Source organism: Leucoraja erinacea, chromosome 4 (assembly GCF_028641065.1).
Source record: "Leucoraja erinacea ecotype New England chromosome 4, Leri_hhj_1, whole genome shotgun sequence".
Lineage (NCBI taxonomy): Eukaryota > Metazoa > Chordata > Chondrichthyes > Rajiformes > Rajidae > Leucoraja > Leucoraja erinaceus.
Window position 1 is genome coordinate 13,914,567 of NC_073380.1, and position 17,444 is coordinate 13,932,010.

General features: G+C 46.0%; 1 protein-coding gene across 1 annotated transcript in view; it reads left to right on the top strand.

The window, feature by feature from the left end:
• The window catches only part of ptdss1b (phosphatidylserine synthase 1b), a 42,041-nt gene extending 24,972 nt beyond the window's left edge, over positions 1–17,069 (top strand). The window contains exons 10-13 of the mRNA XM_055633713.1: positions 5,987–6,086; positions 9,384–9,452; positions 12,282–12,360; positions 15,598–17,069. Of these exons, the coding sequence (XP_055489688.1) occupies positions 5,987–6,086; positions 9,384–9,452; positions 12,282–12,360; positions 15,598–15,707 (358 nt within the window). The 3' untranslated portion in view covers positions 15,708–17,069. The remainder of the gene's footprint in view (positions 1–5,986; positions 6,087–9,383; positions 9,453–12,281; positions 12,361–15,597) is intronic.
• Positions 17,070–17,444: the final 375 nt, after the last annotated feature.

Here is a 17,444-nt window from a genome sequence, read left to right on the forward strand (position 1 = left end):
TGAGATGTGTGGGGTCTTTTATAAGGCTGTTGGGCTTGGACAAGCAACGTTTGCACGTAATGTCCTGGATTGAAGGAAGAGAAGTCCCGATGATTTTTTCAGCCATGGGGAGAAGGCAGGAGAAGGGAGAGATAGATCCGCCATGATAGATAGATAGATAGATAGATAGGTTCTTTATTGTCATTATAACATGTAAACATGTACAACGAAATTAAAAATGCCAACCAGTCAGTGCACCATTCACACATTATCTAAAAGCAAACGATACGTAAAAGAGAAATATCTAAAATAACCAACTAAAATAAATAACATGAAAAAACAAGCATAAACACACAACCATACATTCTTCTGTCGATTGCACAATCCCTTTGGTATGTAGCGCACCTGCGCTCATTTGGTGGCTATATTAAGTGTAGTTATTGCTGTGGGATAAAAACTGTTTTTTAGTCTGTTTGTGCTTGTCCTTATTGATCTGTACCGTCTTCCTGACGGCAACAGTTCAAACAGGGAGTGTCCAGGGTGGGAAATGTCCTTTATAATGTTCTGGGATTTCTTGAGACAGTTGGAACTGTGTAGGTCCTCCAAGGTGAGGAGAGGGCAGCCGACAATCTTCTGGGCGTTGTCAATGACCCTCTGGAGCGCTTTCCTCTGAGCCACTGTGCAGCTGGTGTACCACACGCATACACAGTATGTTAGGATGCTCTCTATGGAGCACCGATAAAAGGACAGCAGCAGTCTCTGGGTGATGTTATTCTTCCTGAGCACCCTCAGGAAGTGCAGTCTCTGCTGGACCTTTTTCAGCAGCGCAGAGGTGTTCACGCTCCATGTCAGGTCCTCCTCAATATGGATTCCCAGGAAGCGGAAATCCGCCACCCTCTCCACACAGTCCCCTCTGATGATTAATGATGTAATGTCCGTTTTCTTCTTCCTGTAGTCTATTATGAGCTCCTTGGTCTTTGAGGTGTTGAGGAGCAGGTTATTCTCTCCATACCACATCCATGTCAGCTGTTCCACCTCATCCCTGTAGGCGTACTCATCCCCCCCCAGAGATAAGCCCCACCACCGTAGTGTCATCCGCAAATTTGGCAATGGTGTTGCTGTGGTGGGCGGGGGTGCAGTCATGTGTGTAGATGGTGTAAAGCAGGGGGCTCAGTACGCAGCCCTGTGGAGAGCCGGTACTGAGGCTGAGGGCCATGGATGTATGATGGCCCACTCTGACTCTCTGGCTGCGACCCGACAGGAAGCTATTTATCCACATGCAGGTGGAGTGTTGAAGTCCCAGGTCCCCCAGTTTGTCCACCAGTTTGTGGGGAAGGATGGTTTTAAAAGCAGAGCTGTAGTCCACAAAGAGCATCCGCACGTAGCTCCCCCGCTGCTCGGCATTGAATGGCGGAGGCGACTTTATGGGCCGAATAACCTAATTCTGCTCCTGACACTTATGAACTTATGAGGGAGAGTGCGAATCTCCTCTCCACAGATGCTGCCTGTCCCGTTGAGTTACTCCAGCATTTTGTGTCTATCTTCTTTGTAAATTGGCATCTGCAGTTCCTTCCTACACACTAAATCAAAAGAGTTAACTTGGCCATGTTAAATAAAAATCAAATTTTAAGATGACAGGTTGGGAAAGATAGATCACCATGATTGAATGGCGGAGTAGACTGGAGGGGCCCAATGGCCTAATTCTGCTCCAATCACTTATGACCTTATTATCAGGTGGCTAAATGCAAAAGCAGGCCTTCTTCCTTAGTAATAGGGCTGTCCCATTGTACAAGCTAATTCGAGTTCTCCCGAGTTTCCCCTGATTCGAACTCGGAGAATTACGGTAATGGCCGCTCGTAGATACTCGGGGCTCTCGTGGACATTTTTTTTTTTTTTAACTCGGGAGAGCTCTTGAATTACCTCGTACAGTGGGACAGGCCTTTTAGTCTCTATGGATGGTGTAGAGTGTTTATCTTCATAATGTGGATAAATGTGAGGTTATCCATTTTGGTGGCAAAACAGGAAAGCAGACTATTATATAAATGGTGGCCAACTAGGAAAAGGGGAGATGCAGCGAGACCTGGGTGTCATGGTACACCATTCATTGAAGGTAGGCATGCAGGTGCAGCAGGCAGTAAAGAAAGCGAATGGTATGTTAGCTTTCATTGCAAAAGGATTTGAGTATAGGAGCAGAGAGGTTCTACTGCAGTTGTACAGGGTCTTGGTGAGACCACACCTGGAGTATTGCGTACAGTTTTGGTCTCCAAATCTGAGGAAGGACATTATTACCATAGAGGGAGTGCAGAGACAGTTCACCAGACTGATTCCTGGGATGTCAGGACTGTCTTATGAAGAAAGACTAGATAGACTTGGTTTATACTCTCTAGAATTTAGGAGATTGAGAGGGGATCTTATAGAAACTTACAAAATTCTTAAGGGGTTGGACAGGCTAGATGCAGGAAGATTGTTCCCGATGTTGGGGAAGTCCAGGACAAGGGGTCACAGCTTAAGGATAAAGGGAAATCCTTTAAAACCGAGATGAGAAGAACTTTTTTCACACAGAGTGGTGAATCTCTGGAACTCTCTGCCACAGAGGGTAGTTGAGGCCAGTTCATTGGCTATATTTAAGAGGGAGTTAGATGTGGCCCTTGTGGCTAAGGGGATCAGGGGGTATGGAGAGAAGGCAGGTACGGGATACTGAGTTGGATGATCAGCCATGATCATATTGAATGGCGGTGCAGGCTCGAAGGGCCGAATGGCCTACTCCTGCACCTAATTTCTATGTTTCTATAAGATCAGAGAGCAGAATTTGGCCATTCGGGCCCATTTAAGTATTTTCCGCCATTCAATCATGGCTGATCTATCTCTCCCTCCAAACCCCATTCTCCTGCCTTCTCCCCGTAACTCCTGAGACCCGCACTAATCAAGAATCTGTCAATCTCTTGCCTAAAACATATCTATTGACTTGGCCTCCACAGGAGTGTGTTTAATAGCAATCCTGGTTACTGTGGGGATGGTGAATTGTGCAGCACCTGAGGTTATTGTGCACCTGTGCAGCACCTGAAGACGCTCTTTTAGACAGTAGGTGAGGAGGAACTTCTTTAGTCAGAGGTTAGTTAATCTGTGGAACAGAGGGCTGTGGAGGCCAATGGATATTTTTAAGGCTGAGATCGACAAATTCTTGATTAGAACGGGTGCCAAGTGTTTTGGGGAGAAGGGCCTTTATAACAAGAGGAATAGAATATAGGAGCAAAGAGCTCCTTCTGCAGTTGTACAGAGCCCTAGTGAGACCACACTTGGAGTATTGTGTGCAGTTTTGGTCTCCTAATTTGAGGAAGGACATTCTTGCTATTGAGGGAGTGCAGCGTAGGTTTACAAGGTTAATTCCCGGGATGGCGGGACTGTCATATGTTGAAAGAATGGAGCGACTGGGCTTGTATACATTGGAATTTAGAAAGATGAGAGGCGATCTCATTGAAACATATAAGATTGTTAAGGGTTTGGACATGCTACAGGCAGGAGAAACTCAGCGGGTGAGGGGAGTCCAGAACCAGGGGCCACAGTTTAAAAATAAGGAGTAAGCCATTTAGAACAGAGATGAGGAAACACTTTTTTACCCAGAGAGTTTTGAATCTGTGGAATTCTCTGCCTCAGAAGGCAGTGGAGGCTGATTCTCTGGATGCTTTCAAGAGAGAGCTAGATAGGGCTCTTAAGAATAGCGGAGTCGGGGGATATAGGGAGAAAGCAGGAACGTTGTCTAAGGCAGGGAAATTGGGATTAGGAGGCAGAGATCAGGCATGATTGAATGGCGGAATGGACTCGATGGGCCGAATGACCTAATTCTACTCCTATCACTTATGAATTTATGGGGGGAAAGTTAGAGAGTATTCTCTCCAGAAAATTCTTACTGAAGCCAATTCGCCTACAAACTTGTTCGTCTTTGGAGTGTGGGAGGAAACCGGAGCACCTGGAGGAAACCCATACGGTCCCAGGGAGAACATACAAACTCCGTAGTCGGGATCGAACCAAGTCTCGCGCTGTGAAGCAACAACTCAAACTCTGCGCTAGCATGTCGCCCCTATCTATGATAGTCTTTAATTTAGAAATACAGTGTGAAATAGGTAGCGCAAAGGGGAAGATACAGAGTGCAGGATATAGTTCGCAGCATTGTAGCGCACCAGTTCCAGAGACAAAGTCCAATGTCCGCAATGGGGTAGGAGGTGAATCGGACAGTACCCTAGCTTATGGAAGGGCCGTTCAGAAGCCTGATAACAGAGGGGAAGAAGCTGCTCCTCAGTCTGGTGGTCAAGCTTCTGTACCTTCTGCCGGACGGGAGCGGGGAGAAGAAGGAATGACCGGGGTGGGACTAGTCTTTGTGTCTGCTGCTTTCCCGAGGCAGCGTTGTGCGTGTCGAGTCAACGGTGGGCAGTTTGATCTGTGTTTATGGACTGGGCTCCGTCCACAAGTCGTGCATTCTTGCAAGTAGGGCTGTTCCCGAACCAAGTTGTTGTGCAACCAGACAGTCTGCTTTCTATTTTAATTGTGTTTCTTTTGGGGGCCTTCCAAACAGCCATCTGCATTGTTCGCCTTTTCTCCTGTTTGCATCCAATTTTGTCATGAATGCAAATTGACACCTTCTGGTTACACATCAAAAACGTGTTTGTAATGTAAACACTACTCGCACATTCTAGTTCTCTTAACTTTCCAGTTCTCTTGAATTTTGACCTTGTTATGCAAACCCTCTTAAATACGTTTGCATCCAAGTCAAGTCAAGTTAAGTCACTTTTATTTATATAGCACATTTAAAAAAACAACTCTCGTTGGCCAAAGTGCTTTGCATCCCCCGATGAAAAGAAATCTGATTTCTGATTCAACACAAGTGGCACAAGCAGTAGAGTTGCTGCCTCACAGCGCCAGAGACCCAGGCGCGTTCTCCCTGGAACTGCATGGGTTTTCTCCCCGTTCTCCAGTTTCCTCACACATTCCGAAGACGTGTGTGTTTGCAGGTTAATTGGCTTCAGTATATTGTCCCCAGTTTGGAGGATAGAACTCGTGAACGGGATTGAGCACTGGACGACATGTACTTGGTGGGCCGAAGGGCCTGCTTCCACACTATCTCTAAAACTAAATAAATGCTAGATGCTTATAGTTTAATTTAGAGTTACAGCAGGGAAACGGGCCCTTTGGCCCAGTGATTCTATGCCAACCATCGATCACCCATTCCACACTTCTTAGGCCCCCCTCGGTCGTGGCTGACCATGGGTGTCTCCAGGGTCTGTGCATGACTTTGTTTAATGTGGGGAGACTGGTGCATAGACAGCCACCCCACGGTCTTTGACAGATCTGGGTCAGGATCCAGTGGCATGGAGTCCAAGACGACCGGAGACCCTTTTCTGCTGCAGCCTTCATCCGCCTTCCCAGCCGTTGTGACGCTCCACTAAGGTCACCCATTGTCCTCCGCCTGTTCCACCGTTGCGGTCTTGGTTGGATTGCTCTTTGTCAGAGACCTCCCCCTTGACCTTACCGCCATGGGTGGCCCTACCAGGAGCGTAGCTCCAGACGGCATCGCTCTCAGGATCTCAGGACCACTCAAGCTTCTCCACCATGACAAGGTGACAATCATACTGGTTCTGCGTAATCCCATTTTCTCATCTACACACTGGGGGCAAGTTACAGAAGGCCAATTGACCTACCAACTCGCACGTCTTTGGGATGTGGGAGAAAACAGGAAGAAAATACAAACTCCATGCAGACAGCACCTGAGGTCAGGATCGAACCTGGGCCTCTGGCGCGGTGAGGCAGCAGCTCCACCGCTGCGCCACTGTGCTGCCTCTGAATTTCAATTGTACCGAATGTATCTCATCTATTTTTGGTGCCTGCAGTAATTTATTTTATTAAATGTATTATTAAATGCATTTTTGTGATATTAGAAACCTTCAACTCAAATCGTGACTTATTCCGCATTGAAGAGATTTGTCTAACTTTCCTTTTTAAAAAATGTTAACAGTGCCATTTCCTTTCTGGAAGCAATAGTGTGCATCAAGTCTGGCCAAGATCTGTTCTCTAAAACCGTGGGATTGTATGTCATCCTTTGGCTTCTTTGCATGGTAAGAGAATTTGTATAAAGATACAGCAATGTCAATTCCCGGGATGGCGGGACTGTTGTGTGTTGATAGAATGGAGAGACTGGGCTTGTATACTCTGGAGTTTAGAAGGATTATTAAGGGATTGGACATGTTAGAGACAGGAAACATGTTCCCGATGTTGGGGGGGGGAGTCCAGAACCAGGGGCCACAGTTTAAGAATAAGGGGTAGGCCATTTAGAACGGAGATGAGGAAACACTTTTTCACCCAGAGAGTTGTGAGTCTGTGGAATTCTCTGCCTCGGAGGGCGGTGGAGGCCTGTTCTCTGGATGCTTTCAAGAGAGAGCTAGATAGAGCTCTTAAAGTTAGCGGAGTCAAGGGATATGGGGAGAAGGCAGGAACGGGGTACTCAATGTGGATGATCAGCCACGATCACAGTGAATGGCGGTGTGGCTCGAAGGGCCAAATAGCCTACTCCTGAAACTATTGTCTATTGCCTGTTATAAAGTCATAAGTGATAGGAGCAGAAAAAGGCCATTCAGCCCATCAAGTCTACCCCGCCATTCAGTCGCGCCGGATCTATCTCTCCCTCCTAACCCCATTTTCCTGCCTTCTCCCCATAACCCTTGACACCCATACTAATCACAAATCCATCTATAAATATATCTTAAAAATATCCACATTGACCTCCACAGCTGTCTGTGCAAAGAATTCCACAGATTCACCTCCCCCTCTGACTAATGAAATTTCTCCTTCCTGAAGGAACGTCCTTTAATTCCGAGGCTATGACCTCTAGTCCTAGACTCTGCCACGAGTGGAAGCATGTGACATTTCACAACGAAACTCTTTTTGTTTTGCATTCCACACACAATGTATGCAAAGAATCGCCATGTCTCGGGGGCCGACAAAAGTTACCAAGTAATCCCCAATGGTATAGACCCTCATCATTCTTGGCAGTCCCCCCCCCCCCCCCCCCCCCCCCCCCCCACCCCCATCCCATCATAGAAACATAGAAAATAGGTGCAGGAGTAGGCCATTCGGCCCTTCGAGGCTGCACCGCCATTCAATATGATCATGGCTGATCATCCAACTCAGTGTCCCGTACCTGCCTTCTCTCCATACCCCCTGATCCCTTTAGCCACAAGGGCCACATCTAACTCCCTCTTAAATATAGCCAATGAACAGTGTGGCCTCAACTACCTTCTGTGGCAGAGAATTCCACAGATTCACCACTCTGTGTGAAAAATGTTTTTCTCATCTCGGTCCTAAAAGACTTCCCTCTTATCCTTAAACTGTGACCCCTTGTTCTGGACTTCCCCAACATCGGGAACAATCTTCTTGCATCTAGCCTATCCAACCCCTTAAGAATTTTGTATGTTTCTATAAGATCCCCCCTCAAACTTCTGAATTCTAGCGAGTACAAACCGAGTCTATCCAGTCTTTCTTCATATGAAGATTCCCTCGCCAGGTTCCTCCTACATTCTCGGCACCCCCCCCCCCCCCCCCCCAACGCCAGGTCCCCCCTTCATCATTCTCCGTGATCTCCCCCTCCCCCCACCCCAGATCCCCCTTGATTCTGTTAACAATGCTCCACCTTACTTTTTTTTTAATGGTATTGTGGTCGTTTTTTTATATTTTTGATATGTAAGTAAGTAAGTTTATCGGCCAAGTATTCACATACAAAGAATTTGCCTTGGTGCTCCGCCCACAAGTAACAACATGACATACAGTGACAGTTACGAATGACTCAAAAAACACAAAGCATTAATAATAATAAAACATGAATTCTTATATGACATTTCTTTTTAATATATTTCCAAAAGATTTATCCCAGGAGTGAATTTATTATTACTGGGGCATACCATTAAATTGATCTTGGTTGCTGTAAACTACCCAGTAAGAAAACGAACATCTCTTTTAAGGTTTAATGTGTATATTGGGTGAATAACTTGGGTGATGAGCTGTTTATTGCTTTAATATCCTTGGAACAACACAGCCAGCAAAGGTTGTTTTAGTACAATGTAGGCCATGTCTTCCTCAGTTATCTTTTCAATGTTGCATAGAATTGTTCTCCAGTTCAGAGCACAAGTTCATCAGTTCACAAGGCCATGAAAAGTACACGGTCACTCACAGTATATTCCTGTGAGTCACGGTAGCAAGGCCTGTACGTACTCTTCCGTTGTCTGGCTATCTCCAAGGAAACTAAAGGGGCAGCACGGGGGCGCAGCGGTAGATTTGCTCCCTCGAAGCGCCAGAGACCCGGGTTTGATCCCGACTACGGGTGCCGTCTGTACGGAGTTTGTACGTTCACCCCGTGACCTGCGTGGGTTTTCACCGAGATCTTCGGTTTCCTCCCACACTCCAAAGACGTACAGGTTTGTAGGTTAATTGGCCTGGTATAACTGTACAAATTGTCCCTAGTGTGTGTGGGATCGTATTAGTGTGGGGGGGAATCGCTGGTCAGTGTGGACTCGGTGGGCCGTATGGCCTATTTCCGCGCTGTATCTCTAGACTATAATTACAGATTACCTCAAATGTATCTGAATTTTAAAGTCTGCTTTCTGGGGTGGATGGTGATTGGTTTAGTTATAGAGTGATACAGTGTGGAAACAGGCCCTTCGGCCCAAATAGCCCCCACCGATCAACATGTCCCATCTACACTCGTCCCACCTGCCGGCCTATGACCCATATCCCTCTAAACCTGTCCTCTCCATGTACCTGTCTAAATGCTTCTGAAAAGTTGCTTCTTAAAAGTACCTGCGTCAACCACCTTCTCTGGCAGCTCGTTCCATACACCCACCACCCTTTGCGTGAAAAAATTACCCCTCGGATTCCAATTAAATCTTTTCCCCTTCACCTCAAACCTGTCCTCTGGTCCTTGATTCCCCTATTCCCCGAGTCCAGAACCAAGGGCCACAGTTTAAGAATAAGGAGTAAGCCATTTAGAACGGAGATGAGGAAACACGTTTTCACACAGAGTTGTGAGTGTGGAATTCTCTGCCTCAGAGGGCGGTGGAGGCCGGTTCTCTGGATACTTTCAGGAGAGCTTTTTTAGAGCTCTTAAAGAGGATATGGGGAGTAGGCAGGAACGGGATACCGATTGGGGATGATCAGCCATGATCACATTGGATGGCGGTGCTGGCTCGAAGGGCCAAATGGCCTACTCCTGCACCTTTTGTCTATTGTCTATTCTGGCCAGGAGACTCTACCCAAACTATTCTTCTTATTTCATACAGCATCGGCCGTTATTATTGTGTTGTGTAATTTGGGACTAGAAAAGGCAAGAAGACTACTTGGTTTATATTTCTTATTCATTACAGGCTTTAATTACCTTCCTTTGCCTTGCGGGAATGGTGTGGTACGCTGAACACACGGGTCAACACGACAAGGTGAGTTTGTATAAAAGGCAGAGGTTCAATGATTCCTTATTAACACGTGCACCATGGTGTACAGTCCACTGGTTATTGCCATAAGTGAGGGACAGTTTCTTCCCAGCTGGTGTCAGGCAACTGAATCACAAAGAAGGGTCTCGACCCGAAACGTCACCCATTCCTTCTCTCCAAAGATGCTGCCTGTCCCACTGAGTTACTCCAGCTTTCTGTGTCTGTCATCCGTTAGTTTCGTTCATTGTCACGGGGTGGGAGATTGCAACCTTCACGTGGTCCGCCCTGTTTCGACGAATGCAATCAACCCGGAGTGCACAATCAAAAAAGATAAGAGAAATAAAATAAATACAACTTTAGGCTGTGCACACCATGCGCAAGAAGAAGAAGAGTTAGAAACATAGAAAATAGGTGCAGGAGTAGGCCATTCGGCCCTCGGTATCCTGTACCTGCTTTCTCTCCATACCCCCTGATCCCTTTATCCACAAGGGCCACATCTAACTCCCTCTTAAATATAGTCAATGACCTGGCCTCAGCTACCTTCTGTGGCAGAGAATTCCACATTCACCATTCATCTCTGTGTAAAAAATATTTTTCTCATCTCGGTCCTAAAAGACTTCCCTCTTATCCTTAAACTGTGACCCCAAGTTCTGGACTTCCCCAACATCGGGAATAATCTTCCTGCATCTAACCTGTCCAACCCCTTAAGAATTTAGTAAGTTTCTATAAGATCCCCCCTCAATCTTCTAAATTCTAGCGAGTACAAACCGAGTCTATCCAGTCTTTCTTCATATGAAAGTCCTGCCATTGCAGGAATCAGTCTGGTGAACCTTCTCTGTACTCCCTCTATGGCAAGAATGTCTTTCCTCAGATTAGGAGATTAGTTCATTGTCACGGGTACTATCGGCGAGTTTGTTGTGTGCTCTCCAGTCAGCAGAAAGACCGGCTACAAATAGAGAACAGACCTGAACTATCATCTACTTTGTGGGTGACTCTCGGATTATCCTTGATCGGACACTGCTGGCTTTACCTGGCACTAAACATTATTCCGTATCATGTTGCTATACATTGTAAATGGTTCGATTGTAATCGTGTGTTGTCTTTCCGCTGACCGGTGGGCACGCAGCGAAAGCTTTTCACGTGGCAATAAACTAAACTGTAAACTGAAGTACAGAATACATAGAAACTACCCACAGAGTCCACATACAAGAGTCTCCAGGTTTCCCTTTGTGTGTCTAAACAGTTCCTGTGCAGTTGGAGAGGTTGATGACATTTCTAAGAGACTTCAACAGTATATATGTAGTGCAGGAAGCAACTGCAGATGCTGGTTTACACCGAAGACAGACACAAAATGCTGGAGTAACTCAGCGGGAGAGGCGGCATCTCTGGAGAGAAGGAATGGGTGGCGTTTCTGGTCGATACCCTTCTTCAGACAGATTTAAACCAGCAAATTTTGTGTCTACCTTCGATTTAATCCAGAGGTGCTGCCTCACCCACTGAGTTACTACAGCATTTTGTGTCTACCTTCGATTCAAACCAGTTCTTTCTAATGCAAAATATAGTTCTCAGCATTGTAGCCCCATCAGTTCCAGAGACAAAGTTCAATGTCCACAGTGGAATACCTTCAGGCTTATTATTGTCGCATGTAACGATGTACAGGGAAAGTTCATATGTGATAGTATTAGATGTAGAATTAGGCCATTCAGCCCATCAAGTCCACTCTGCCATTCAATTATGGCTGATCTCCCTATCCCTCTCAACCTCATTCTCCTGCCTTCTCCCCATAACCCCTGACACCCATGCTAATCAATAATCTGTCAATCTCTGCCTTAAAAATATCCACTGATGGCCTCGCACAGCCCTCTGTGGCAATGAGTTCCACAGATACACCACCCTCTGATTAAATAAATTATTTCTCATCTCCTTCTGAAAGGAACCTCTGGTCCTAGACTCTCCCACTAGTGGAAACATCCTCTCTATCCAGGCTTTTCACTATTCAGTAAGTTTCATTGGGGTCCCCCTTCATCTTCTGAACTTCAGTGAGTACAAACATTCAAATAAAAAGCTGTGTTTTGCATGCTCGCCAAACAGATCCAATATACCATACATAAACACAATTGAGTCAGACTCCCCTGCAATGGGTAGAACAAAGGGGGAGATGCACAGTGCAGAATATAGTTCTCAGCATTGTAGCGCATCAGTTCCATAGACTAAATCCAATGTCCGCAATGGGGTAGAGGTGAGTTGGACAATATCCATAAGCTATGGTAATGTATCTCAAGTCAAGTCAAGTTTATTTGTCACATACACATACGAGATGTGCAGTGAAATGAAAGTGGCAATGTACATAAGTTATGCAGCAATGCAAATGCATAAGAGGCAACATCTCATGTACATAATCGTGTATATAACCATGAGAGGAATAGATCGGGCAGATGCACAGAATCTCTTTCCCAGAGTAGGGCAACCGAGGACCAGAGGACATGGGTTCAAGGTGAAGGGGAAAAGATTTATTAGGAATCTTGAGGGGTAACTTTTTCACGCAAAGGGTGGGGGGTGTATGGAACAAACTGCCAGAGGAGGTAATTGAGGCTAGGACTATCCCAACGTTTAAGAGGCAGTTAGACAGGTACATGGATAGGACGGGTTTGGAGGGATATTGACTAAGAGCAGGCAGGTGGGACTAGTGTAGCTGGGACATTGTTGGCCGGTGTGGGCAAGTTGGGCCGAAGGGTCTGTTTCCACACTGTATCACTCTATGATTACATCAGCAGGTCGGGCAGCATCTGTGGAAAGAAAGGATTCTATAACTGTTCAATGTTTTTTGTGTTTCAGAACCTCTCAGAATCCGAGTGTGAAGAGATGTCTAACAGCGATGATTTCTCACCACTGCCTTACGACACATACGCTAAAGGTTTGTGCACACGACTACACCTTGACATGAATAGACTGGAAAGACTCGGCTTGTACTCGCTAGAATTTAGAAGATTGAAGGGGGGTTCTTATAGAAACTTACAAAATTCTTAAGGGGTTGGACAGGCTAGATGCAGGAAGATTGTTCCCGATATTGGAGAAGTCCAGGTCACATTTTAAGGATAAGAGGGAAGTATTTTAGGACCGAGATGAGAAAAGCATTTTTCACACAGGGAGTGGTGAATCTCTGAAATTCTCTGCCATAGAAGGTAGTTGAGGCCAGTTCATTGGCTATATTTAAGAGGGAGTTGGATGTGGCCATTGTGGTTAAAGGGATCAGGGGGTATAGAGAGAAGGCAGGTACAGGATACTGAGTTGGATGATCAGCCATGATCATATTGCATTGCTGCATAACTTGGGCCTTCTCCAATCTATCCCCTCCTCCTTCCCAGTTCTCCCACCCGTCTTACTGTCTCTGACTACATTCTATCTTTGTCCCCCCCCCCTTCCCCTGACATCACTGAAGCAGGGTCCCAACCCGAAACGTCACCCACTCATTCCTTCCCTCCAGAGATGCTGCCTGTCCTGCTGGGTTATTCCAGCATTTTGTGTCTACCACTGATATAGACAATAGGTGCAGGAGTAGGCCACCGGCCCTTCGAGCCAGCACTGCCATTCAATGTGATTAGGGCTGATCATCCACAATCAGTGCCCCGTTCCTGCCTTCTTCCCATATCCCCTGACTCTGCTATTTTTAAGAGCTCTATCTAACTCTTGAAAGCATCCAGAGAATTGGCCTTCACCGCCCTCAGAGGCAGAGAATTCCACAGATTCACAACTCTTTGGGTGAAAAAGTTTTTCCTCATCTCTGTTCTAAATGGCTTACCCCTTATTCTTAAACTGTGGCCCCTGATTCTGGATGCCTCCAACATCGGGAACATGCTTCCTGCCTCCAGCGTGTCCATCCCTTAATAACCTTATATGTTTCAATAAGATATCCTCTCATCCTTCTAAATTCCAATGTATACAAGCCCAGCCGCTCCTTTCTCTCAGCATTTGACAGTCCCGCCATCCCGGGAATGAACCTTGTAAACCTACGCTGCACTCCCTCAATAGTAAGAATGTCTTTCCTCAAATTAGGAGACCCAACTGCACGCAATATTCCAGGTGTGGTCTCACTAGGGCCCTGTACAAATGCAGAAGGACCTCTTTGCTCCTATACTCAACTCCTCTTATGAAGGCCAACATGCCATTCGCTTTCTGCACTGCCTGCTGTACCTGCATGCTTACTTTCAGTGACTGATGAACAAGGACCCCTCGATCTCGTTGTACTTCCCTTTTTCCCAACTTGACACCATTCAGATAATAACTTGCCTTCCTGTTTTTGCCACCAAAATGGATAACCTCAAATTTATCCACGTTAAACTGCATCTGCCATGCATCTGCCCACTCACCCAACCCAACCTGTCCGTCACCTTGCATCCTCATAGCATCTTCCTCACAGTTCGCACTGCCACCCAGCTTTGTGACATCTGCAAATTAAACCAGTAGCTGCAGTTCTTTCCTACACACCTTCTCCAATCTGTTTTCTTTCGGCATACTTTACCATCCCAACGTTTAAGAAACATTTAGACAGGTTGACAAAAATTCTGGAGAAACTCAGCGGGTGCGGCAGCGTCTATGGAGCAAAGGAAATTTTGACAGGTTTATGGGTAGGACAGGTTTAGAGGGATATGGGCCAAGCGCAGGCAGGTGGGACTGGTGTAGGTGGGACATGTTGGTCGGAGTGGGCAAGTTGGGCCGAAGGGTCTGTTTCTATGCGGTATCACTGACTTCAGTCGATCCTTATTTGCTTGTATTCATCTCTGTCCTGAGCATTGTAAAATGTATCTTAATATTTTTCATTGTATTTGAAACCACAACTCGTTGCCTTGAACACAGTTGTTTAGAGATTTTGTGCTCTGCACGGTGGCACAGCAGTAGAGGTGCTGCCTCACAGCGCCAGAGACCCGGGTTCCATCCTGACCTTGGGTGCTGTCTGCATGGAGTTTGCACGTTCTCCATGTGACCGCGTGGGCCTCCTCCGGGTGCTCTGGTTTCTCCCACGTCCCAAAGACGTGCAGATTTGTAGGTCATTCGGCCCTCTATCATATTGCCCTTAGTGTGTAGGGAGTGGATGAGAAAGTGGGATAACATGGAATTAGTTTGGTCACAAGGAAACGCATATGCAGGAACCAATAAAGCATAAAGTGCAGGAGTATCTCAGTGGGTCAAGCAACATCTTTGGAGAAGATAGACACAAAAAGCTGGAGTAACTCAGCAGGCCAGACAGCATCTCTGGAGAAAATGAATAGGTGACATTTCTGGTTGAAACCCATCTTCTAAACCAAACTTTGAGACCAAGGACTGAAGGGCCTGTTTCCATGCTGTCTGACTATAAACAAGGACTAATAACTAAAATTCTCCCCGTGACCTACGTGGGTGTTCCCTGAGATCCTCCCACACTTCCAAGAAGTACGGGTTTGTAGGTGTGTGCATGATAGTGTTAATGTGCGGGGATCGCTGGTCGACGCGGACCCAGTGGGCCAAAGGGCTTGTTCCGCGCTGCATCTCTAAACTAAACTGAAATGAGAGTGAATGTCACAGTAAATGCTGCATTCCTCAGCAGTACTCTTTTTGTATAGTTGCATTCAATAGACAATAGGTGCAGGAGTAGGCCATTCGGCCCTTTGAGCCAGCACCGTCATTCAATGTGATCATGGCTGATCATCCCCAATCAGTACCCCATTCCTGCCTTTTCCCCATATCCCCTGACTCCGCTATCTTTAAGAACCCTATCTAGCTCTCACTTGAAAGCATCCAGAGAACCGGCGTCCAACTGGCAAAGAATTCCACAGACTCGCAACTCTCTGCGTGAAAAAGTGTTTCCTCATCTCCGTTCTAAATGGCCTACCCCTTATTCTTAAGCTGTGGCCCCTGGTTCTGGACTCCCCCAACATCGGGAACATGTTTCCTGCCTCTAGCGTGTCCAAACCCTTAATAATCTAGTGTTTCAATAAGATACCCTCTCATCCTTCTAAATTCCAGAGTATACAAGCCCAGCCGCTCCGTTATCTGAGCATATAACAGTGCCACCATCCCGGGAATGAACCTACGCTGCACTCCCTCAATAGCAAGAATGTCCTTCCTCAAATTTGCATGAAAAATTCACTGAATTAATTTTGTTTTTTTTAACCAGGTGACAGAAGCTGTGAAGTGACGAACGTGAATGTGGCAGAAAAGAGTGCAACAAGGCGTAAAAAATACTCTGGCAGAAGTAAGATGAACAATGGCGTTGGCAGGAAGTAAGGAGAGATGGAATCTACCTTCCATATGAATATTGGGAGCTGGATATGAAAGCATTTGGGATGCCAGCAAACAGAAGAAAACTATTGGAATAACTTGCTATTTCAGTAGCTTGATGTCTGATGTTTGAAGACTAAGCAGTTGTGTTGTTTTGCAGTGGATTGTAATGCAGAGGCTTAAAATGGGCCTACATTCGTTCTTGCAGGTTTTTCTTTAAAAGGTGCAAAGAAGAGAAGAAATTCTGGAAGCCTCTATATATATATTTTTTTACTGCAAGAAGATGGACACAAAATGCTGGAGTAACTCAGCGGGACAGGCAGCATCTCTGGAGAGAAGGAATGTGCGACGTTTCGGGTCGAGACCCTTCTTCAGACTGAAAGTGATAGGAGAGGGAGACGAGAGATATGGGAGGGGAAGGTGTGAAAACGAGAGATCAAAGGGGACTGAGATCAGGGGAAATGTGGAATAGATCATTGCTAACAACAAAGTCTCGACCCAAGACATCACCCATTACTTCCATCCAGAGATGCTGCCTGTCCCCGCGGAGTTACTCTATCTCAAGCATTTTGTGTCTATCTTCGGTGTAAACCAGCGTCTGCAGTTCCTCCTTGCGTATATTTTTATTTAAAACGTTTTAAAGGTTTTTTTTTTCTTTGCCGGCAGTTTTGTTATTGAGTTACTGAAGGCAATTGTGGCGTTAAAAGCCATTGAGGTTAGTGAGGTGTTGTAAACGAGCAAAGCAAATGCTTTTTTTTTGCACTTTCTGACTGGTCTCAGCAGCAACGTTTTCACCCTGAACAATCCCTCTGTTAAAAGCTTGCACAAAAGCGCACACATTGTTTGTGCCAAATGCTGCAGTTAATAATTTCACTTGGTGTTGGTCTGAAGTTGCTCACCGCAGCTTGGGTTATAAAGGCGCAGACCTTGCCAGCTGTGTTTAAATGGTTATATTACTTTGATTCCAGGTGGATTTTTTTTTTTTTTTGTGTGAATTTTCTTTCAATTTTTGAACATTTCACCTGTTTTTACGCGGTAGATTATATATGTATATGCTCACGATAAAATCAAAGGATGCAAATTCACTGCTGCTGTGCATTCCCAATCCATTCTAAAGAGGAAGCATTACAGTGGTTCTGTCTGCTTTTGGATGTTCGATTATTGACGTACGCCATTGATCGCATAAACGTGTGGTTCTGTTTGAGAATCTTGATTTACGGTCCTTGTATGAGAGCAAGTCGGGAGCGAAGGTAGCTAACCATCCCTGTTGCGATGAAAAATCATGAGATGAGAAGTGGGATGTTTGTTTTTGCTTACGGGACACATTTGTAATGCTATTAAAATCGGGAGACTATTCCCTTGGGCGAACTCGTGTCACGGAATGCTGGACAATGAGACTGATGCTTCGGCCGGCACGCTGAGACAGGACGGACGCAGAACGCTGGAGTACCTCAGCGGGACGGGCAGCATCTCTGGCGAGAAGGAATGGGCGACGCCTTGGGTCGAGGCCCTACTTCAGACTGAGAGTTGGGGGGGAGTGGGGTGTCCGGAGAGATGGAAAGGTTAGGTGTGAAAATGAGTGAACAAAGCAGGCGATGCAAAGGAAAAAGTAGACGGGATCAATGTTGGCTGAGGGGAAGGTGACAAGGGGGCATGCAATCAGTAAAATTAAACAGGGGGACAGTGCAACTGGTCGGAGAACTGGGATAGAAAATTGGTTGGCAGACCGGAAGCAAAGAGTAG